Source organism: Pseudopodoces humilis, chromosome 17, assembly GCF_049639895.1.
Source record: "Pseudopodoces humilis isolate 2021_Gansu_Grassland_sample_001 chromosome 17, ASM4963989v1, whole genome shotgun sequence".
In the NCBI taxonomy this organism is placed as follows: Eukaryota; Metazoa; Chordata; class Aves; order Passeriformes; family Paridae; genus Pseudopodoces; species Pseudopodoces humilis.
Genome location: NC_142216.1, coordinates 4,497,121 through 4,521,526, shown reverse-complemented (window position 1 = coordinate 4,521,526; position 24,406 = coordinate 4,497,121). Strand labels below are relative to the sequence as shown.

The 24,406-nt window shown below is 47.7% G+C and overlaps 1 protein-coding gene across 1 annotated transcript in view; it reads right to left on the bottom strand.

Moving 5' to 3' along the window:
- Nucleotides 1-24,406, bottom strand: part of ADAM19 (ADAM metallopeptidase domain 19) — a 33,835-nt gene extending 9,429 nt beyond the window's left edge. The window contains exons 1-14 of the mRNA XM_088063737.1: nt 24,010-24,406; nt 23,793-23,872; nt 20,651-20,721; nt 11,195-11,273; nt 9,735-9,811; nt 7,959-8,151; nt 7,460-7,525; nt 6,105-6,176; nt 5,116-5,282; nt 4,135-4,219; nt 3,749-3,888; nt 2,421-2,598; nt 1,466-1,555; nt 90-285 (exon numbers count right to left, since the gene is read on the bottom strand). Coding sequence (XP_087919863.1) covers nt 90-285; nt 1,466-1,555; nt 2,421-2,598; nt 3,749-3,888; nt 4,135-4,219; nt 5,116-5,282; nt 6,105-6,176; nt 7,460-7,525; nt 7,959-8,151; nt 9,735-9,811; nt 11,195-11,273; nt 20,651-20,721; nt 23,793-23,872; nt 24,010-24,406 — 1,891 coding nt within the window. The remainder of the gene's footprint in view (nt 1-89; nt 286-1,465; nt 1,556-2,420; nt 2,599-3,748; nt 3,889-4,134; nt 4,220-5,115; nt 5,283-6,104; nt 6,177-7,459; nt 7,526-7,958; nt 8,152-9,734; nt 9,812-11,194; nt 11,274-20,650; nt 20,722-23,792; nt 23,873-24,009) is intronic.

The following is a 24,406-nucleotide window of genomic DNA, read 5'->3' as shown; positions in this document are numbered from 1 at the left end:
GGGTGAGGAACAGCAGGGTGAGGAGCAGCAGGAGTAGAACATTTGCTGGCTCAAAGGACAGCACATTTTGCTGCAGGCAGTGTCCTTACCAGGCCCCCAGAGCTGCACACACTGGTCCCTGTAGGTGAGGCACATGCCACTGTAGCAATAGGCCTTTCCTCCGTCACAGGGAGCCCCATCGATCTGGTAAGAGTTGAGGGGGCAGAATGGGGACTCGCCAGTGCAATATTCTGGGAGGTCACAGAGTCCTGATCTCTTCCTGCAGGGAGTTCCTGGAGACATCAGCTGAAAAGAGGCAGTGGGAAAACCCAGAATTATCTCTTGGCTCCTCTGTGGTTTCATGTCTGTAGATAAGGCAGAACCTTGCATGTGTCACTTTGTCCTCCTTGTCTAAGGTTTTTTGAGATCAGCAGTGACTCGTGCCTCAGGGACTTCATTAGCTGGGTGAACTGTGTAGAATAAAATTAAAGACTGGATCCCTTCCCCAGGCAGCAATGAGATCATGCACAGAACAGAACACTGAACACTGTCAGATCTCATGGGGACACTGATCCATCTCACTCTACCCTAGAGTAGGATCCAATTTACCTGAATCATTTCTGACAGATGTTTGTGTAATCTGTTCTCAAAACCTCCCTGGGAAGTTTGATTCTGTGTTGGCCTATCATTTCTGCTGGAGACATTTTCCTGATGTATAACTTATGTCTCCCTTGCTCATGAGTTTACTCAGTTCTTTCTTCTCTTGTCCACCACACACATGGAGAACAAAGGGCATTCACATCTGGCAAAGTTGCATTTGGGAGGTTGCTCCAAGTGAGTCCAGGTGGATTTCTGGAAATAGTTTTCCCCATGCTTGGGATAGGTCAGTAAGAGCATGCAGTCAATGTGCAAACAGAAAGATGAGCTTAAGAGAAATGTTTGCCTGTGTTCGTTTTTGAGTTAACTTGTAGTCAAATTTGAGATCTTTGGCTCCAAAACCAGAAACACATTTTAACCAGTCAGTGTAAGGAAAGCTGAGATTTAAAATGATACTATTTGCCAACAGTTCTTCAGCAAACACCTGAAGGACTTCAATTGCACCCCAGAAAAGACCAAACACAGCATCCAGCCTAATCCCTGGAGGAAATGTTTGCTCCAGGAGCTCTGTCTAGATTTCTTCTAGAGCCAATGAGAGAAATATCAGCTCTGATTTATCCCTCAGTGTTTAAGAGAGGCAGTGTGACTTCACTCCAGCAGCATTCACAGCTCATCTTAAAATATCATAGGAGTAAATTTAATCAGCCAGAAGAAAGGACCCCACTAGTCTGATTACACTTATAGCTGTTGCACCTAAAGAAAAATCAAACCAGATGAGAACTCAAACTCCACACTTGGCTGTGTTTTCTCCCCTTTCCCCTCCAGTTTTCAGCCTCACACTTGCTCCCCTGTTATTTCCTTTCCTCTTAGGGAAACCCAGAGATCCCACCTTGCACTGATGGCAGCAGCTGCCATGGGCACATTGAGCACCAGGTTTCAGGGAGCAGGTCCTGGGGTCACAGCAGGGGTTCCTGCAGTCCTGGAAGACAGTGAGATGCAGCAGAGCTCACAGGGCAGATCTGAGGCTGGCACTGACGTGTTCTCACACACAAAGTAACATCCTCCCTCCCACATTCTCTTGTGGCACACAGCACAAGCTGAATGCCAGCACTGCACAGCCAGCCTCTGATGGGCTGATGGGATACAGCTGCTGTGCTTATCACATCTGGGAGTCTGGGCTGCTGGCTCCAGCTCCCTCTTCTCTTTTATTAATTATTATTAATTTTATTAATTGTTATTAATTATTAATTTCTGTTTCTCTGAGGCAAAGGATGCATTTGCAGAAGTGAGATGCAGAGTGGATTTGCTGAGAGAAGCCCCATCCTTAACAAGCAGAGCCATAGGTAAAGTGAATTTATATAAGAAAGTGGAACATCTGGAAGGATTTTTCCACTGAAAGGGCTGTTAAGCATTGGGATGGGCTGCCCAGGGAGGCAGTGAAGTCACTGACCCTGGAGATATTCATGAAATGACTGGATGTGGCGTTCAATCTTGTTGGGTCACAGGTTGGACTTGATGGTCTTGGAGGTCCTTTCCAATTTAAATGAATCTGTGAATCTGTGACCTAAAATCATTTTCTCATCTCCTTTTTAAACAAAGTTTTGATCACCTCTGTTCAGCCCTGGACCACTCCATCCCTGATTTCTGGGGTGGATTGTACTACATACTGTGAAGTCAGATGTCATATTTTAGAACCTTGATTTACATTTACATACAGGGAAGATATTTTTGTCTCCTGCACAAAGAAAAGCTGATTACAGATCACATAACCATATTTGCAAAATACATAATAAAAACACTGTGTCCCACTAAACCCCAAATGGTTGCATCTGAACAATTGTTACCTCCACCTCTCCACAGTCACACTCCTCCCCTTCTTCCAAGTAGCCATTTCCACATTTCCCGCCACCATACATTCTTTTGGTGTCTGGCATATTGGAGAGACACATCCCTCCACCAGACTGCAGGTACTTCTCCAGCTCCTGTTTGTTGCACTGGTTGAACACCTTGGGGAATGGGTGCCTGAATACAGAGAGGATGGAAAAACATGAAGACAGGTCTGGATAGTGCTTTAGAGAAGCGAAAAGGAGCACATGCAAATCCTGGCAAGTGCCAAAGGACACAGGTCTCTCCATGAAATTCTTGGAGTTGTGCTAAAGCAGATTGATTTCCTGTGCCTGCATTACACTTGAAGACAAGGTGAGACTGCACTGCAAGATGGCTTAATAATATAATTGCCTTACAAAAGAAACTTTATAGAACCAAAATATGTTGAGTTACATTTGACTGTTATTGCTGATAAGCATGGCTGTCCTCTCCTCCTCAGTACTGGAGCTGTAGCTTATTCCTGCTTGAACAAGCCTGAGACTCCAGCACTCGGCCTGTGAATAACTTCCTGTGAGCCTAACTGCTAAAAATAATCTTTAATTTTTCCTATCTACCATCTCATTTTGAAGAATGTGAATATTTTTTGTGACATCAATTATTAATTTCTGTTGCTACAATGCCTGTGCACTCCATGTGTGGCTGTGCATGTGTATGGATGGGATTTTGTGTGCTCTACTTTGCGTGCTACTGTGCTTTCACTTCTCACCCAAATAGTTTTGGAGGAAATGATGCACATGAAAGAAGATGCCTATGAAAAAAAAAATAAAATAAAATCTGTTTAAACAGAGGAAGGCTTGAGGAAATGGTGAATGTAGCTTTAAGTGTAAGGGTCCTTCTGGCATGTTTCGTGACTGAATTGTAGTAATCTTTATGTTTCCTCATCCAAAATCAAAGTTGGAATTCCTATGAGCTTCTAGATCTACTCTTGCTTCCCCTTTCTCTCAAAGACTTCTTTCCTGTTAAACACAGGCTCTCAGAACCAAGGAGTATTCTTAAGAAAAGGGAACACAAAAATTTTCTTTTTTGCCAGACAGTTCAGAGCTCCAGTTTTAAATGCTGCCATTACCAAAGGCCAGTCTCAGACAGGAATCTGTTCCTTGGGAGTTAGCAAATTGCTACTGCTCCATGGCCCAGGGTTTGTCCAGCAATTTTTTGTCTATAAACACTGACTCCAGCAGGCAGAAACAAACCCATCTTCACTCTACATTCCTAGTTCTTACTCCACCAAGACTCTTGTAACAAAGTGCTTTGCATTCCTCCCTGAGCCCATGCACGTTGAACTCACCCAGTTGCAGAAGCCATGATGCAGCCCCCATCTGCTGCTGGTGTGGTACAGCAGCCAGCAGAATCATGATTCATGCCAAAATTGTGTCCCATCTCGTGGGCAATGGTAGCGGCAACACCAATGGCATTATCAGAGTGGTCCTGTGCAAGGTCAAAGAGGCACGTCAGCATTTTACCTGTGCCTGTCCTGTGCACCTCTGGGTCAGTGGGGTGAGGGGAACTTCTCATTTGTACATGCAGAAAATATCTACTGAAGGTATTCCTGCCTAAAAGCAGGTGAATGGAGAACTTCACAGGACATATTTTCTCCCTGGGCTTTAGGAGGCATCTGTCCTATGTATTCACTGCTGGCAAGAAGCTTTAGATTGGGTATTGGCAATTACTTACCATGTTTACTCCTCCTGACTGGAAATCAGAGCACATGGCCATCACGGGAGCCAAGCCTACTGTGGTACCTTTGAAGGGCACACCCCTAAAATCAACCCAGAAAGAGCATGAAATGGCACTGAGGTACTGGAGGAGGCAGGCAGAGAAATTCACCCTGCAGTGCTCCTTACACAGTGTCAGGGGGACACATTGTCTTTGTAGTGTCTTCCAGTGCAGGACATCATAGCAGAACTACAAAGCCTTGAGGTCTGTTTATCTTGGACTGCTACTCTGTTTTATAGGCCAGCCAGACAATCCTATTTTTCATAATGGTTTGGTTCCAAAAACTGCTCCTGCTGAGCTTTGCAACAAGCACAGAAAATACTATTTCTGGATCCTTAGCTGAGTACTGTTTGTGAATACTTAATTTACCATAAGCCTGATATTTGCCAGCTTGGGGATATAGGGACTTGAGAGAGTAGTAGGTAACACCTCTGAGGTGCAGCCATGCTCTGCTCCTGCCTCTGAGCAGGAATTCTGCACCACCCTGACAGCATCTTTGAAATGGGAGCCCTGGAAATTGTTCTCAGGACATGACCAGATGGAGAGAAAATACAGTAATGTTAAAGGGGAAAAAAACCCAACCAAAGAAACCAAGGGAAAAGGCTGTGGAAAAGGCATTTCAACCCTACAGGTCCTCTGACTCATCCTGGTGGATGAATTTCCATGGAAGAGGTAAGGAGATCTGAGAGCTGCTGCTAATTGTTCTTCCAACGCCACCTGCACTGCTGGCCAGGCTACTGGCCCTGGTGAGATCAGTGGCCCATCGGTCACAGGCCATCATCAGCTGGCTCCCAGTACTGGGGCTCTGTGTGTCAGGGGGATGGGTTAGGAATGAGCTCTTCCCACAAAGCCACTTTGTGTCCTGGAAGGGTATCGTGGTACAAACTGATTTCCCACCCAACTCAACCTGCTTGTCCGAAACAGGAGAAAGGAGCTTACGTGACTAATTGGGCATTATCATGTTTTCTGTGCAGCCTCTCTTTGCTACTCCAGGCCAGAAAGGACTTTAGGGTGGAGTAGGGATTCTCTGTTACATCACATTTATCCCCGTAATTCCAGATCTCCAGCCCCACCAAGGCAATCCGGATATTCAAGGCCCTGTAAAACTAAGATATGGAAAAGAAAGATGATAAAATGAGCACCACAAAGTTATTTTACTGTGTTTTAAATCTTGAATATATACTGCTAATTGCTACCAGAGATCCACATGTTCAGAGAAGATGCTGCCTCTGGAAATGCATTTCAGCTTAGGGCTAAGCTCTGCAGACAGAAATGTGCAACCACCCAAAAATCTGAACTTGACTGAAAAAGAGACATTGAACTTTCATTTTTTAATGAATGGCAAAGACATAATCTGAAGAAACAAAGACTGGAGATTGACATCATATTTCATCTTCCAGTATGTCAAAATTCTTCAAAAGTGTAAGGAAATAATCTTCTGCCCATGTCAAGTACAAACAGGAGGAGCATTCATGGGTAGTGGGGTGAAGGGAGGGTGGAAGGAGTTTAAGGGGAGCAGAAAGGGAGTAGATCTGAAAAGCAAGGAAGTTTTACTTCAGCAGCACTAGATACCACTGCACAGATGACTTCTGAAGGCTCCTTCCAGCTCTACTTCCCAGGTTTTCTACCATTTCAAGTGAATACTTCAGTCCCTTTTCAAAAAGCTTTACTTAGGCAACAGTTTTTACAGAGGTGCAGCAAAACACAAGATGCTCATGTTGCTCCAAGGTAAGGAATGGAGATCCCCCCACCCTGTCCTGGATTTGGAACAAGATAATTGTTTGGCAGATGTTCCCCCTAAGTCACTGGGAAGAACTGCCAAAATATTATTCTCTCTCCCAAAAATCCAGCCTTCTTCTGACCCAATTAAATCTCATATTTCATGATCTGGGCCTTGCTTTCCTCCTTTCACACACACTCAATCTCACCTTATCTACGTAATTAGCAGCCTCCACTAATTTGTTCCTTGTTGCTTCAATGCTGAAGCGATGTTTCTGAAACTGAACAAAATGAATACATCAGGCAGCACAAAGGCAACTACAAAGAGCTGAAATGTGTTAAAACAAGCCACGTTATTCTGGAAATAAGAAGGTAACTATGAAGCCAAGTCTCCTGCACTGCACATTTGACTTTAAACTCACCTGTACATGTATATTCAGAATTCATCCCTAGCACCCTGTGGCAGTGATGCTACTCAAGTGGTGGCACAGCGCAGCAACCTAAACTTACCAGTGCCCCCAGAGCCAGGGGCTGACAAAGAACTGGCAAACATGCCAGGTAAAACGTGTGGTAACAGGACTTCATGTCTGAGGTCAAGGCTGCTGGGCCTCTCATCACATCTCACTTATCCAACCAATTTGCCTATTTAAACCACCTGGCAATTAATGAGTTAATTTTAGCAAACTGTTTGGTTCAAAGAGTTAAAGGGTCAAAATGTTCAGATATTTGTTTAACAGATGACAAAACCTTGAACTTTTCTTCTGATGAGGGACACAGCAAAGAGCAGGCAGCTAGCACAACACCATGAGACTGTCCCAGTTTGTCTGATCAAATGGTGAACAACATATGGCACTTCCTGGGTATTATGTGTTTTCTCAGCTTCCCTGGTGTCCTGCTGCCTAATAGAGAAACCAAAATAAGTTCTGCCTCTTTAGCTTTGTTCAGAATAAATTATAGCCCAGAGCACTGTGTGGTTTTCCCTACTGGAGTTTCAAATTGTAAATTATGGATAGGACCAGGCTGGCTCCCGTCTGCGCTGGAGATTAAACAATCAGTAAAACACTGTGTGGTTTGCACTGTCAGTGTGTCTGCCCTGCCGTCCAGGCTGGGGATGGGGGAGGGATTGCTGACTTCACTCGGCTTCTGCCAGACCTGTTCTGTGATCTGGAGCCTTAAAAATGTCTATTTATATATCTGCTAGCAGCTCAGAGCAGAGCATAATCATGATTATCTTCTCTAGAGATTAAGTGTACTGCAGTGAGAAGCACATCACTCCTGGAAACCCCCAAATTTCTCTATTCTGAAGGCAGACTCTCCCAGCCATAACTAGGACTGGCCATTGCTACCCTGGGAGACCAGAGCTGACCCTCAGGCCTCATCCAAATCTGCATCTGTTTCTGGGCCAGTGGTGGCTGCCAGGACAAAAGTGACCAAGACATCTCTCCCTGTCTACTGAGAACCATTGGGATTGCAAGAGAAAACTTGCTGAGCCCCAGCAGCCCTCACTGCCCCAGGGTATGTTCTGTGCCCAGTGCTCTGTGGGTATAAAAATCCCATTTCTTACCTCCGCATAATCAGCCACGAGCAGGAGCTCCACGTACTTCGTAGCCTGCAGAGTCTCCCGTTTTACCTGCAGCAGCAGCAACACTGGGTTATTGGGTTACTTCCCCAGTATTCCCCAAGAAACTCTTCACAAAATATGTGTAGAGGTCATTTTTCCCAGTTTGTTTCTCACTGGCCATTCACCCCACCCCATCATACCCAGGGACCTCCAAATGTGATTCATTTAGGGCAACCAAGGTCAGTACAGCTACAGCAGGTGTCCACAAGCCTCAGCCCACCTTTTGTTCCTGTATCGGGTGTAGGAACAGCTACAGCCCACTGCAGCCCCCAACACTCATTTATTTCCCTGCTGGAGCCACTATTTCACAACCAGCTTGTTGCAAACCCTGCTGAATGTTCTTCATTTCACTTTCTCAGCTATGCTCCTAGGGAACAGCAGGGCTGGGAACAGGTGTGATATTTGGAGCATCATGCATGGACTCGGGCTGAGCTCTGCTCACCCTCTGGCCTGGTGATTTCATCCCAGCTGTGAAGTCCCTGAGCCAATCTTCAGCTGCATCCCCAGTGCCCTGGTAGCCACAGGCTCCTCTCTGCAGCCTCAGGTTGTCCACCCTGTAAATCAGGTGCTGGTTTGGGCTGTCGGGAGCTGGCTCCAAGACATAACTGGAATTGCTGTTCAATACGATAAGTCCTCTGTTGAAACGGGAAGCGATAAAAGGAGAAGTTAATTACTATCACAGCAACTCGAGACAAATCCTTCTGCTGCTCCTGAGTTCCCATCTGACTCTGGAAAGACACTTATCCTTACCAGGCCAGTCAGCTCATTAATAAAAAGGATGGGAATATTTTGAGTTCAGAGGGGGAAATCCCTGAGCTTCCATATATTAAAATCCATTCAGTGGGCCTCAGACACTGAGAGGCTATTGGAGCATGTGCTGCAACATGAGAAGTTTAACTTACAGTTTTTTTCTTTAGGGGCAGTGGAAGCTTTCCTATCAATAGAAGAAATTTGCCTTTAACAGAATTAACCTGAAAAATGCAAAGACTCTCTTTGTCAGCAGGAAAAGTGGAGCTCCCTCTGGGTCATGCACATAGCCAGATGGTTCTAGTTTTCTCAATGAGCATCTTACAGCCAGGAGAGCTGGAAATCTGTGTGTGATGCCCTCTAGAAGATGTATGGCTTCATGGGCACCACCCACGCTGTGCAGGCTCAGAGTGAGAAGAGCCACGTGTGCTCAGCTCCTGTGCCTCCCCAGCAGTTAGAAAAAGACACCAAGGAGTTGCCAGCAGACACTGACAGCTCAGGGATGCAGGAAGTTCCTGCACAGGCACACTGAGCATCTCTGTCTCTCTGGAGCTGGAAAGCAGAGCCTAGGAAAACACAGGCTGACAGAAGCACGGCACACCTGCCACTGCTTTTGCATTTGGAGTATTTATTGCAAGCCACAGGTGTCTGCACTGTCCTGTTTATCTCACCAGGCCCTTTGGCCTGTGCTACACTCACTAGGATGTCTCAGGTTTGCTTTGGCAGAGGCTATTTCCTGGCTGGAGCCAGTCCCATCAGCACAGCTTCCAGCTGGGCTCCCGAGCCCATGACCACTAATGTCAATAAAGCCTGTGTGATGTTTTGGAAACAAACTCTGAGCTGGTGTAAATGAATGCAGCTCCTTGGTCACAACAAACTGCTGCATTTATTCCTGGCTGAGGATACAGACCCCCTTTTTCAGCCAAAGTCTCCATTACTCCCAAAGCAAAGGTTTCACACACACAGCCCTGACACCACCCAGGGAGAAAGCAGAGAGAAGGGCTGACAACCCAGGAGGGAGCTCAGACTTGAAGATTTTGCCCCAAAACACACAGAGAATTGCCAGCTGTGAAAGGCTGGGAGAAGGTTTCTTTACAAGTGTAGAGCGCTGGGCTGGGACGTGGTGAATCCTGTCCCTGCCTGTGACAGCTGCAGCCCAGAGCCACTGACAGGAGTCTTGCTGCAGCAGACTCAAGTGAAACTCGGTCATTGCACCAGTCCACACTGGCAGCACACAGGGAAAGGATCCTGGAGCTGGTTAGGAGGCCATGGCTACTAATGATACCCCAATTCCTGGATTTTCCCCAACACGCCCCTTTTTATGCCCAGGCTGGGTGGCCTTTGAGAGCACTCAGAGAGAAAGAGGGCAGCCAGGCTGCTGGGGGCAGAGCTCGGGTGGCAGCACCTGGGCAGGCGCATTCCCAAGGGCATTCCCAGGGACATTCCCACATCCCCATCTCCAGGCACTCACCGCAGCCCCCCGCAGGTGCTGAGGGTGACGCTGGAGCGCTCCCAGCCGCGCACGACCCCGTGGTAGAAGCAGTGCTCCTGCAAGGCAGAGGGAGGCAGGGCTGGTGCTATAGAAACGCCACAGGCACAGCTCACAGGCCCTGTTCAGGCCGTGGCTCACAGACCCTGTTCAGGCCGTGGCTCACAGACCCTGTTCAGGCCGTGGCTCACAGACCCTGTTCAGGCCGTGGCTCACAGACCGTGTTCAGGCCGTGGCTCACAGACCCTGTTCAGGCCATGGCTCATGGGCCCAGTTCAGGCCATGGCTCACAGACCCTGTTCAGGCCGTGGCTCACAGACCCTGTTCAGGCCGTGGCTCACAGACCCTGTTCAGGCCGTGGCTCACAGACCCTGTTCAGGCCATGGTTCACAGACCCTGTTCAGGCCATGGCTCACGGGCCCTGTTCAGGCCATGGCTCACGGGCCCTGTTCAGGCCATGGCTCACGGGCCCTGTTCAGGCGTCTCTGAGCCCCGTGCATGCGCTGCTGAAGCTCCAGTAATTGTTCCCTTTCCACTGCCTCTGGCAGCTGATTATCACCACAAAATCTCTGTGACTCCAGAGTGAAATTTGGCCTCTCAGCTGCCATTCCAGGGCATCCCAGCCGCCTGGGCCAGAGCATCAAGCAGCTCCTTGTCGCCAGCAAAAACTGAGAGCTCTGAATCCCAAGAAAAGACTGGGATGGCTGCAAAGTTTTCTGCCTGTAACAGGAGCTGCCCATCGATGGCAGCTGGCTCTGGGTCGGGTCCCAAGGGATGTGGCAGAGAGAGTGACACTGTGGGCAGTGGGGAAGCCCTGGTCTCAGGGCTGCTGGTGAGACAAAGGCAGCCTCTGGCTGGGACAAGGAGCCTTTGGGGCAGAAACGCCAACATATTCATTATATCCCTTGCCCTCACCCTGGGGCAGCAGTGGGAAAGATGATCTCATGGGGATTTTATCTCTTATTTTTGCTTTGTGACCAATGCATAGCTTTGTGTTGCTGCAGCAGAGCCAGCCAAGCCTGTGTGAGATCAGTAATTTATGGGGCTTTTACTGAACGGGAGCTCGCTATAGGGCCTGTTTTCCCCAAAGGCTGGGAAGGTCCCCAGCAAAACTAAAAGCAAGAGGGTGAGTAGTGTGAGGAATAAACAATTCCCCAGCACCCAGAGAGAGGGGAGCAATGCTGGCGGCTGACCTTGGCTCTCATAACAGAGCTCAGGCAAAACAGAAAGATGTTTTTACCATTTTTGGGGGATGGAGCAGCTTTCCCACTGGAACCTCCCAGATCAGAAAGCTGGAATGCCGTCCCTTTTAGCTTAAAGCTGTGGGGATCCATGCCCTCAAAAAAAAAAAAAAAGGCTCAGGAGGAAGAGGTTCACCTACTTCTCCAAGCCCCAGCCTGGTGTCCCATGCAGGCACAGGAGGGAAGGATCTCTGCACTCACCGTGTGGGTCAGGGGGGTGCTCTGGGCTTGGCCAGTCTGGCTGTAGTGGGTCTCGGTGTAGCCTGGTGCAAAGAGGTTTCTGCAGACACAGTGGAGAGGGTGAAAGAAAAGTCAATTTAAAAATCAAGATGGTATCACTTTTTTTTTTTACCTGGATTTCTGCTTCTTAAGGGTGCTGGAAAATCAGTTAGATGCAGCTCTTTCTGAAGTCAGTGTAAATATTCCTGCTGCTGTGAACCACTGTTGTGGATTTGTGGATTTGGGGCAGTTCACTGGTTTCACAGCATGAAACCACCTGAGAGAGCAGATGAGAGACAGGGATTCACAGCACACCACCTGTGCTCTGTCTCTGCACTCTGCTCTTAGCCCTCCTGCCAGGCACTTGTTCAGGGAGCAGTGACAGCTCCTGGTGGCCCAGGAGCCATGGGATCCATGGCAGGACCATCACCATGGGCTGTGCTACCTGTGCAGACCACGCTGTGATGGCAGAGGGTCAGAAGGTGGGAGCACAGCTCACCTTGCCACTTCCATCTCTCTGCTGCCCTGGCAGGAGCCGAGCATGTCTCAAGGAGCACATCCACTCCTGGAAGGGCCCCACAAGCCATCTAAGTGCTCTTTCAAGCCATTTATTAAAATAAAAAATAACAGAGAACCTGTCCCTGAGTTCAATTAAGCACCAAGATCCAATTCCAACTGCTGCAAGTGGACAACTCAATTTTTACATGAGGACTTTTAAAGACCCAGCATCCCAACCTAATCACTGGCCCTTAATGGGTACAACTCTCTGTGCAGAGTTTTCTTTCTATTGCCAAATTATGCCCCAGATATACTGGGATTAAATTCAAAGCACCAAGTCCAGCATAGCAAACACAACACAGGTCAGTTCAGGACATCTGAGTGCTGGTGTGAGTCCTCAGCTCAAACCTAGACTGTCTCCACTGCCCAAATCTGAGTACGATCATAAATCAATCTGTATCTGCATTTCAACTGCTGCCCAGAAGCTGTTTCACATCTTTGTTACAGGAAAATGCTGATTCCCCAATTTGAATTTGTTCATGTCATCCCCATGTACACAATATTCTCCCTGTCTTCAACCCAGAATCAGACCAAAAGTCTATAAAAGGAGCTCCTGTGCACTGAATAGAAAGCATTTTGATTTTGTTCCAGAGGAAATAGTCTTCTCCTTCTTTTTAAACATCTGCATTTGCTAAACAGTGATGTAAAAAGTACAGCAAGTCAAAATCTGGGCCAAACCAAGAAGGTCATATCCTGTGTCCATCTCAGCAGCCATAAAATGTAGGTTTAAAGCAGTTTTTAAAAACAATAGTTTGTCATGCAAAAATTTGGAGAAGGATCACAGAACATGGCCTATTGATGAAACACACTCCTGCAGCAGCCCACAGTGCTGTCAGGCCACCAAAGTGTCACATTTGCCATCCATGAGGATGCCACATGCATCCTGGGCAATGTGTTGCCAGATGCAGCTGCAGCTCAACCCCTTTGCACCCCTGTTTAAAGCATGTCATGCTCCAGGATTTAGAAATAAACTGCTAGAAAGTAGGAAAAAAGTTTTCTTCTTTTCTTTGCCTGATTTCTTTAAGCTGGATGAAGAAAGCTGTATCACAAGCAAGCACAAAGATTTTTCCATCTCAGCTTTTGGTACCAGTCAGTCAGATCTTATCAACCTTGAAAGCATCTCTGTTTAAAAAAGGGACTGGGTGCCCTGTGATATCTAATTAAATTATGCCAGAACAACAGGAAACCAAACCTTTTATCAGTGTTTGAAAGTGCTTCACCCACCTGGTCCAAAGGCCCAGACAGCTAAACCCACAGCTTAACAACAGACAACTGTGCCACTGTTGTGTTTGATAGCATCTGATGTCAGGAAAACAGCAGCTTTTATCTCTACTTTTAAAATTCAGCATAGCCCAGAAAAGCTCATTTTGTGTCTTTCTGATGTGTTAATTCTTATCACCAGATGCTGTCAGTGATCTGAAGGCAAGGCTGCTGCCTTCAGCTGTCCTAGGTCTGTAAACCCAAGATAAGCAACATCCCACAAGACATAACTCCCTTCATCTCCCTGACTGCAGCAGCTTGCTCAGCAAGGATGCATGAAACAAATATTTAATCAACAGATTGCATTAACTCAAAGGAAATTGCCTTGAGCAATGCTCTGGCAGGTATCTGGTCTGTGTCAGGGGCAGACAGTAAAGCAGTGTGATCTGCCCTATGCTATTAAAGCCAGACACCAGCCCGTGGATTTCCAGTAGCTGAGGCTTTGCACAGCCTGCTTGTTTCATTCCCAAACAAGCACGCTTGTGTTTTCCCCCTGCTCCTTTATCCTTGGAAAGCATTAGCCATGAATAGCCACTTGATCTCCCCTTCAGCATGGCCCAGGAAGCTCCTCAGAGCTGTGGCTCCTGCCCAGCCCCGCTGCTGAGCACCAGAGCCCAGGGCACAGCATGAGGCCACACAGCACAAGGGGTGTGCACATCCCTTCCTACTTGCACACTCAGGTTCCAGCCCCTCCTAGAGTGGATTGAGGAGCTTTGCCTGAATTTTCAGGGACACTTCTACAGCTGCTCAGCTGAAAGCTTGTGTCATCTCCACGTTGCAACTTCCAAGACTCCTACTCTACACCACAGCATCCCTAAGAAAAGGCCAGGTTCTTATTCTGAGCTTGAAACAGTCCTATTTTGAAGACAGTTCCCAGCCTTAATGCAGGGGGGCCCTGGGGCTCTTGCAGCACTGCCAGAAAGGGCTATCACAGGGGATTGCACAGGGTGTGGTGGGGAGGGCAGTGAGGAAAGAGGAAAAACAACAGGACATCTTGCAACACCCTTGGTGTCTTATTTAGAGCCTGTAAAATTTCATTCCCAGCCCAACTCACTTCTTTAGCAAGCACCAAGCCTTCCACCAACTTGTAAATAAACAGCAAATAAACCTTCTTGTCAGTAGGAGTGCACCAGAGTTATCAGCCAGTCTTGACTCTTTTCCACGTGTACCAGTTGTAGGATAAACAGCAGAGAAACACACACACTCCAAAACCTTCTCTGCCATAATTTCAGGACAATATCCCTGCCAGGGTGAACAGCTGATTCCAGGGGAGCTCAGCCAGGCAAAGCACTAATGGAAGTTTCCAGAAGAGCACAGATCGCCTCCTTCCTGGAGAAGGAAAGTCTGTAAAAAAGGCACAGTTTGATTTTTTCTTCTCAGTTACATTACTTGCCTCAGTGACCATTTCTCCATCAGCTCACACTGAAGCTGCAAAAGCCTGGATGCAAAATAACATTACTTAAAGGCTTTTGAGATCCAGTCAGGCAGCTGGCAGATCGCTAGCTCACATCATCTTCCTAAAAGGCAGCACAGAGTCTCCCATTAGAGGAGTTATCAGCATGAAGAATTGATGAAGTCAGAGAAAAAGCTGGTTTGGGATGGGAGCACTCTCCTTTGCTGAAGCTCGATAGCAGCTGCAGTCAGTTTGGGGCCAGGGGAAGCTGCACACGAGCACTTGGGATGTTCTAAAAGAGCCTCACCTTTCCAACAGGGACCAGCTTTCAGCAAGATCAGTCAGTCCCCAAGATCCAGCTCAGCCTCCAAGCTCAGGGTGGAATAGCATGCTCTTGGCAGGATTTGTTCCCCGGAAAGCCTTGGGAGGCAGGCTGAATACAAGTGAGGAAGCCAAACAGAGGGAGAGTGGCTCGGTGCCATAATGTACAGATGGCCTGAGCTGGTTCCTGCTGATGGCTGTCGTGGAGCCATCCTGGTCCCGCTCTAGCCTGTCAATGATATCATTGTTTGACACAAAGCCCTCCTCCCTGGGCTGCTCCCTGCCCTGACACAGGGCAGCCTGGCTCTGCTGGGATGCACTGCCAGAGGGTCACATCCTTCACTCATCAACTGAGGTGGTTCTCACCAGGAGAGGCAGGCTGGCACGGGGCAAATCCAGCTCTCTTGGCAGGCAGCTGCCTCTGTGGCACTTGGGGATGGGGAAAGGACATGGCTTTCAGTTCATGTGGCCACTGCTGAGGAGCAGCTGGGGGAAGAGGGGCTCCATGGCACACCCAAACACTCCCAAAAACAGCAGAAGGAAATCTGGGGCCCTGCTCGCATGGCCATGTCCTCTTGAGGGAGTGCACATTTCCCAGCTGCTCGAGAGAACAGCTATTTTCCTATTTTCCTGATAAATGGGAGCAGTTTTGCTCCCCAGATATAAAACATCACTTGTCAGCACAAGCCTAAGAGGAGCTCAGGGCTGCTATGACCACACTCAGTTGCACCAGCCTGAGATCACCCACAGGTGCCCAGAGTGCCCCAGCAGCATTCTGATGTTCTTACTCATTAGAGCAAGAAGGACTTTAAACAATTTGGTCCCATCAGCAACTTTGTTTGGGTTCATTTTACAGAGGGGCTAGTCTACATGGACAGCTGCCAGTTTAGAAACACCCAGCAGTATCTAGGAGATGGACATGGTTTTTATTTCCTCCCAAAAAACAAAAGCCAAATGGTCCATGAAGCTCTCGTGAGAAACATCGACATTGATTTTTCAGTCATGGGACTAAGAAAAGTGAAGCCTGCAGTCTCTTACATCTCCTTCCCTGTCCCTTTCCTCAAATCACAATAAATCTGTCCAGCCAGGCTGCCAGCATCTGGGGGTGGAGGGAATTGATTTTCCCAAGAAACTTTAGACATGAGATTTCCATCTACAATTTGTGGTCCCACTCCATTGCCTCTCAACAGGATCCAAGTAGGGTAAGAAGGGGAATGTGAACTCTTGCCTCTCAGTCATTTAAATGTTCTCTAAAGCCAGAATTTATTATCAAAACCTGAAGTGGCCCCATCTTGAACACCACCAGCACATGACTCATGACAACACAAGCAGGCAGGCCTGCTTTCCATATCCACCACTAGTGGGAAATGGGAGATTTCAAACCTCTGGAATATTGCAGTCAAAACCTGGCACTCCTTAAAACCAATGAAATCAAAATTATTTTTTTTTTCTTGGTGAGTTCCATCCAGATGAATCCTGGAGCTTAAGCTTAAGCTCCCTTCCTCTAGAGCTTTTGCTAAGAACATGTTTATTGTGTAAACACAGCAGTTTGGAAGGAAAAAGTGGCTTCCCAACTATTCAGGTGGAACTAAACAAGGCATTTGTAAGGCTTGGGAAAGCATCACAGACTAAAGACTCTCCATCCACTTCTCCCACCCACATCATCTGTGACATTTACTGTGTAAATTATGTTGCAGGACCCAAGCAAGATTTGTCACACAGACCCTCAGCTTACCAATAGGAACCATAAAGGTTGCCTGGAGAGGAAAAAGGAAATGAAATAAATGGAAAACTGGCTGATAATGAGTCAGTGCACAAAAGATTTAAAAGGCTTCATTTCCTGGTCTCTTCCTCTCTGCCCTACACAGAGGAATCACTGAATATCCTGAGGGAATCAGGAAGCTGAAAAGCAGCTATGGCTTTCCAGGTCCCACCCCTGTTTTTCTGATGATTCCAAGATACAGTAGAGCAGGATAAACTCAATTTATCCCCTTTGCATAACCCTTAACCCCTGCCCATGAAGGAAGCCCATCAGACACTGATGATGTATAGCCCATCAGTGGAATAATCTCATATATCCTTCCTGCTCAGAAACAGGCAGCAGCTTCCTCACTCACTCAGTAGGAGAGGCCCTGGAAGTGTGCAAAAGAAGGAAACAAAGGAATACAGGCAACACACAGATCTTCTACTGCACCACTGAGAGCATCAGGCTGGGTGGGAGCGCTTGTCACCAACCCAGGTGGGGCCAGCAGAGCTTGGAAATGATATTGCTCCCTATCAGAGTGGCCTAAAACCAACTTTCTGTTGGCTCCTGAGGTCAGACCAGATGAGCTCTGAACCTCCTTTGCTGCGTCCTCAGGCAGCCCCTGCACATCTCCCCTGGAGCTCTGCCAGCCTGTGCAGTGGCCAGAATAAGGAGCTGAAACAAACAGCCCCAGGCTGTCCCAGGGATCCACCCACAGGCAGGGACACCCCCTGGAGAACCTCCAATACCCCTGGCAGCTGAGAGGGCCTTTCCCAAGTCTGTTCTTCCCATGAGAGACATGAAGAGGGTTCTTTTTGCTCCCTTTCCTTCACTGAGGTGAGAAGACAAATTCCATGCAGGTTTCTGCTCTCGTCTTCACTAACACAAGGCTCACACCAGACAGTGCTGCCACACACAGTGAGAGGCTCTCAGCCTGTCCCTGCTTGGCTCAAAGCTGCTTTTTATTAACAACTGCAAATGCCTTTTGAAAAAAAAGTCACTTTTCATCCAAGGTTTGCAACTCAGATTCTTCCGCTCCTAAGCCCCAGCCAAATTTAAAGCTGCTTTATAGGCAGCTCTCCATATATTTGTTGTTTGTGTAGCTTTGAGCTTTCCAATCCCACAGCTGCAGGACATGGATTTGAGTCATTTAAAACAAGCCAGAGTCATTTGAGCAATATATTTTGTCATTATCCTGAAATGCTAGTGTGTCTGAACTCTGCTTGAAACTCCAGTGTGCTTCTGACTTCTTATCAAATGCCTGGACAGGAAATAATGCAATATTATGTTAACTGCTAATGCAATAATTGTATTCACAAATATATGAAGCCCAAATGCAGATGTGTGATGAGTTTATTACAAAACACTGAGCTGGGCACAGCTCTGAAGCAAGATATGCAGTAATTCCTGTATTTCACCTCTGTGGATGAACATGATGTCCTTTTCATATGGAATATGAAACTGGATGGTGTGAACATTTCTTCCACATATCAAAACTAGAATGTTTCTTCCAAAGCTAGTGCATCCCTATACAGATTATGACACTTGCCCCACTTTTCAAAGTAATTTTATTAGCTATCTCTCCAGAAGGAGAGTGGGGAGTGTGCAATAAGGCTGCCTGATCCACCAAGAACATCACCTGAAGCAGTTTCAGTGGCTTGGCATATCTTCTTTCTAGTTTTGGGAACCACTGGGTAAATCATGTCCCAGCCAAACCCAAATGATGCCAACCTTTTTGTGCTTTCCTTGAATGATGGGAGTCTGGGATGTGGATACAAGAGTAAAATGTGGGCCAGGTGGGTGCATTCACATCCCTGTGCTGAGCCCAGGGACAGAGGGGGAGCACAGCACCAACCTCAGCAGCAAAACTGGTTTCCAAAGGCTCATCTAAACTGGAGCAATTAAATGGCCCAGTACTCTGAGGCTTATTTTAGTTTAAAAAGCCTCAGGTACCTTCCTTTAAGTTGCAGTTCTCTTATGCCCATTTCCATGTGCATCTGCAGCCTGGAGCTTACAGGTTTTGTACAGCTTTGAAGGAACACCTCTCCCTTGGGGAATTTCACTTTCTCACCTGCTGCCTGGGAAACAAACTATTCTCAGAAGAAGTGCTGGATGCTGCAGCTACTCAGCACCCCAAACCTCACCCAGAACCTCAGCTTCCCCTGAAAAACAAGCAGTGATGAGTTCCTGGGCGCTGTGAAACAACCCCAGGCTGGGAACCTGATGGGCCAGGCTGGGCTCTGCCTTGCCACACTCTTCAATAAGGAGAAGAGGTTTGCCTTCACTTAAAAGTGCTCTGTGGATACTGATAAATACACAGGGTTCCCAGGGTCTTCTTCATTCCTCTTTTAATTTAAGTCTCTAAACTACTTCAGCTTTCACAAGTCTCTGAGAAGAGGAGCCTTTCCACTAACTGCATTTTGTGATTGTACCATCACCTTTCTTGAGCAAGGACTTGAGGCCTGGCAAGACTCCCACATGAAGCACTGCTGACTATGAATCGCCTGAATTTTCCACAGAAAATAAAAATTAAAAGCTCCAAACCAGTTGCTGTATTTCATCAGAACTTGTGAAGGAGATCCATCCTGCAGTGGAAGTATGTACACACACTTCCAAGCCTGTGTGTATACATCTCAATGAATGAAAATGCATTTCAGGAAATAAACACAATAGGAAACTTCTATTATTATAACTCTGTTTACTAACAGCAGCAGAGGGTTTTTCTGTGCTGAAAATAGCACGGCACCGCTCCCGCGAGCACCTGGAGCTTACATCACTGTGCTTGGAGCTCAAACTGATCAACTCAGCAAGGATCCTTTCTCTGGCCAGCTTCTGCTGTGCCAGAAAAATTCACCTTTGCATAGCAAGTGCAGACTCAACGAGCCCTGGCAGTCCTGGAAGGAGGCCCCCAGCAGCATCAAAGGTTGTGCTGCTTCCAGGCTCAGTTCAGACCTGGCACAGTACCACTGCCATCAGCAGCCGCTGTTCCCCCACACAGGACTGGCTTAGCAGTGCTCAGGGACCTGGTCTTATTTTCCCAGCTGAAACATGCTAAAAACCACAGAATTTATAGCTGTTTCTGTTTAGCTCTACACAGGTGCATGAAAGCATCCTGTTTTTGCAGCACTGGAACTCTCAGTGGGTTTTGTGACTTTTTACAGAAAACACCTCACAGGAGGTACACATCTTCCATCAGCCATCACATTTCAGGTTTTACTGCTGACAGTGACAAAAAAAATCTGCTTTTTCTTCAAAACACCCTGAGTATCATTTAGGTATATGCACTGCCATCAGAGCAGTAAGATCTTCTGACACTTCACTCTTTCAGGAGGAAAGCTGAGCCCTCAATCTCTGTGATTGGGATGTCCATAAAATACATTTAAAATATAAACAGGGTGATTATTCTGATTCTAGCAGACAAACTTTTGGTTGTATTTCCAGACATAAATCTTCAAACCCATTTAAAAATAAATAAAACACCAACAGTGCAAGTGGACTGCTGAGCAAAGACAAACTTCTTGCAGCTAAATTTCCAGCTGCTATTCCACTACTGGAAACTAAAGTACTCACAGGGCAGAGGAGCTCTGGGGTGGCCTCCACACCAGAATCCTTCTCCCTGCCTTAATCTCCTGCAGCTTCAGCAGAATTCAGTATGAATCACACCTTATGATAGCACACAGCATTGCTCTGCATTTCAGTTAATGCAAAAACAATTTTTCAGTCTGCTTTATCATGAAGGGCACTAATGGAATTGAAACTGTCGGATCATTTCTCCTAGGAAGCAGAGCAAGACCTCTTTGGATCACAGCAAACAAAATCCTCGTTAGAGTCACAGTGACTAAAGCGCTGAGCCACTTGGTAAATAGGGAGCTTCATATCAGCAACATTTTCCAGTTAATGTAGGAAGAATTATGATGCAAAAATAAGTTTACACACTGAGGGCCAGGTCACCATCTGTTTTTTTTGCTGACAAAGCTCTGCTATAGTGTGCTGCTTGGCTGATTAACATCTGAGGGGACTCGCAATAACCTTGAAAAAAGTGAAGGACTTCCACATCCTGTCTTTTTCAAAACCCTGTTGAAGTCAGTGGAGGTTTTCCTGTTGATCTCACTGTAATCCTTACTCATTATTTAAGTGGGATCACAGTGCAGGGCACACTTACCTATTTTTCTCCAGTTCCAAGACGAGCTCCTGACCTTCTGCCTTTAATGTAACTTCAGCTCGGAGTGGATGCTGCGTGCAGGAGAGAGGGTGCCAATTACTCATACATCATAATTATGAACACATCCACAAATACAAACTGGAAATTGCAGCTGACCTTAAACCACCCTCTGCCTTCCTCCTGCTTCAGACCTGGAGTGATGAGGAAGGGAAGGGATGCACCAGTGGCTCCCAGCTCCAGGCACACTGCTGCATCCCACAGCACAGCCATGCAGAGCCAGGAAGCAGCACAGGCATCTGCTGGGATGCTGTACCTGAGCTAGAGACACCACCTGGTGTCTCAGGAGGAATAAAATGCTCAGGCAAGGCAACAAGTCCTGGTGCTGGAGTGCTTGGAGGTGCAGTTGGATGGGAAGAGCTCCCTGCGCCTCCCTCTGCCCTAGGCTGTGCTCAGAACACCATCGCAGGACATCCCAGCTTGCCCCAGAGGTTGAAGAGTCAAATATCTGAGCTAGTTAACCAAAGCTTCCTTTGTTGGCACAGCAGAAAGACATTTTTAGGAGCCCATTTCAGGACGAGAGGAATCACGCCTCTTCCAGAGATTTTCACATTGTTCCTTTACTTGCAGAAAGTGCCAGTAAAAGGCAGGGAACAAAGAGGGACCCTTGGATTCAGACTCCAGCCATTGCACAGAGTATTTCAGCCCTTCTCCCCAGGGCCTGCTGGTTTGAACAGAATGCACCCCAATTTCTTAGTGCAATGGCAAATGCATACACTAACTGCAACATTTTTTTAAAAAAAGGATCATTCCTGAGACATAAAGCACAGAGAAAGACTTTTAGAGGAGCAGCTAGAAGAGGCTCTGAGGTCTGCAGTGTTGCCTCCTTCAAAGCAGAACCACTATGTAAAGTCAGGTTGGGTTTTCCAAGTCTGAATGCTTTCTTGTAGAGAAAATGGATGAACAAATTTCCCAGAAGAGAAATAGCTCATATTAATATAACAATGCACTTTATTCAGCTGGAAGAAAAAAAGAAATCATGAGGGTTGATGAAGTCATTAATCTATAGTATTTTCTAAATCACTGTTGGAGGAGACTTTGCAGAACAGAACATTGAAAGTGAAAGAAAGCAAGGCTGACTGAATGGGATGTTCTGTCAGCCCGGAGATATGCTCACTTGCAATTTCTGCAAATACAAATATCTCTTTTAATCAGTTCCCTGTTCATATTTTGGGTTTTGCTCATCCTTCCTTCAGTTTCCAGGACGTGGCATCAGGCCCATGCAGATGATGCAAAACAAGTTAATACATTTAGGACATACAGAAAGGGATAATTGCAAGAGGCAAGAGCTTCTTTTACTAAATCACAGGTGCTCAGTTCATCTCAGGGTAGGTCTATGCTTCACTCACTAACATGAAAGCAGTGTAAGGTTGCCTTGCCCATAGCTGAGGGTCTCCATCACCATAAAATCTCTTCACAAAGGTTGTGCAAATATCATTATTACTAATACCCCCCTCCCTTCTCCTTTAGTAATCCCACTGCTTCAGCCCATCAATTGCTGTGCAAATGAAATAGCCCAGCTGTATAAAAGCTTTTCTAACACTCGTTCCAGAGCCAGTGGGAACTTGCCTGAAACAAACCAAGTGCAACCCCTGAGACCCAGCAAATTTATATAAGGGGAAATGTTCTCCAGATGTATTTGCATCACTATCAATAATGGAACCAAAACTTGCAGGCAGTATCGCAAGGGCATTTTAAAACTAAAAGATCACAAGAGAGTCATTGCAGAGTTTTTTGTGTGTAATAAGACATGATGAAAAGTTTTAGAAAGTCTCATCATATGGAAAACACCCATTAATAAATTCCCAAATAACACCACTACATTCAAGAGAAACTGCATGTCTCTATAATGCTGAACTTCCCTTTTTTTGGTTCACAATGTAAAAAACACCCTGTGGACTTTCCTCTTTCTCTTGATCACGCAACTGCAATTACTTCTTGGTTGCAACAACACCAAGTCTGGGAAACTGACCTGTGGTTTGTGTTCGATGTTGTCTGGACCTCAGTGATTGTTAGTCTGGAGACTATGGACACATCCCTTCATGCACCCGTGGAACAGCAGCAGGGGTGAGATCTGTACTAACACAGTGTCTGAGACACAGCCAAACCCACCTGAGCTGCTGGCTGGCTTTTCATACCTAGTGAAGCACCCTCACAGCTGGGATTCACAGAACCAGAAAATAGTTTGGGCTGAAAGGGCTCTTAAAGATCATTTTGTTCCATCCCCATGCTATTGGGCTGGAGCACCTTCCACTAGGGAAGATGGCTCCATGCCCCATCCAGCCTGGCCTTGGACATATCTGGGGATGGTGCATCCACAGCTTCTCTGGGCAGCCTCTCCCAGTGCCTCACTGCCTCCCAATCAAAAAATTCTGCCAAATAGCTAATCTAAACCTGCCCTTTTTCAGCTTAAAGCCATTCTCCCTTGTTCTGTCACTCCACACCCTTGTAAAAGGTCCCTCTCTCTTGTTGCTCTTTTAGGTAAAGTGCTACAAGGTCTTTCCAGAGAGCTCTCCAGGATGAACAACACAAATTCTCTCAAGTCTGTCTTCATAGGAGAGGTGTTACAGATCTTGGAGCATCCTCCCTGCCCAACCCTGGCCTGGCTCGATATCTTTCTTGTGCTGGGGATCCCAGACACAGAGCTGTAGGTGGGGTATCAGCTGACCGGAGTAGAGGGTCAGAATCCCCTCCCTTGACCTGCCGGGCACACTTTTTTTTTTTCAGTCCAGGACACAGATGGCTTTCTGAGCTAATCTTCTACAGCAGGTTCTTCTATCCAGCTGTTCCCCAAACGCCACCGATTGTGTGGCTCCCGTTTCACAGACACCGATCAGGTAATACCGATCGAGGCTTTAAGGCATGGCAGAGGGCAGGGTGAACGCAGCTCCCAGATGTGCCAGCCAGCTCACACAGCCTTTCCTGCGATCTGCAGGAGCTATGGCAGCTCCTGGCTCATCCCGGCAGCTTCACAAACCCAAAACGCGCCCTGCCAGGCGCTGTGCTACCCGCGACATCCCCCCGGCCCCCGCACAGGCAGGTCTGCAAACAAAACAAAGCAAAAGAGGAACCAGGCGCGACCTACCTTGGGGCTGCCGGGGCCACCCGGGGCTGCCCAGCGCGGCAGCACCACCTCGGGCTGGAGCCGCACCTCAGCGGCCGCGGCTGCGGAGACAAGAGCAGCGCCTCAGCATCCCCGGCCCTTCCGCACCCCGCGCCCAGGCAGCGCGAAGCCGGGCCGGGAGAGGAGAGGGAGCTCTGTGCTGGTTGTAGGAGAAGGATCCCCCAAGCCTCCCACGCACCCATCCATCCATCCTCCCTCCCTCCCTCCCTCCCGCAGCCGGAGCCCTGGCGCGGGGCTGTCGGGCCGGGCACCCCGCACTCACGGGGCGGCGGCCGCAGCAGCAGCGAGAGGGCGATGCCGCAGAGCAGCCCCCGGCCCCGCATGGCTCCGGGCAGGGACCGCTCCCTCCTCCGCCGCCCTATAAACCCGCCCGGCGCCGCTTGTCCCCTCCCAGCACGCCACGGCTCCGCCCGGCAGCCCCCTCCTCTCTTCTTCTCCCTCCGCACAGCCCGGGATGCTCCCGGTGCTCCGGCGGCTCTGCCCTGCCGTGGGGGCTGCGCTGGGCTCTGAGCACCTCCCTGGGGCTTTCTCTGCAAAACCTCCCCTCCAGCGCCTTCGCCAGCACGGAAATCCAT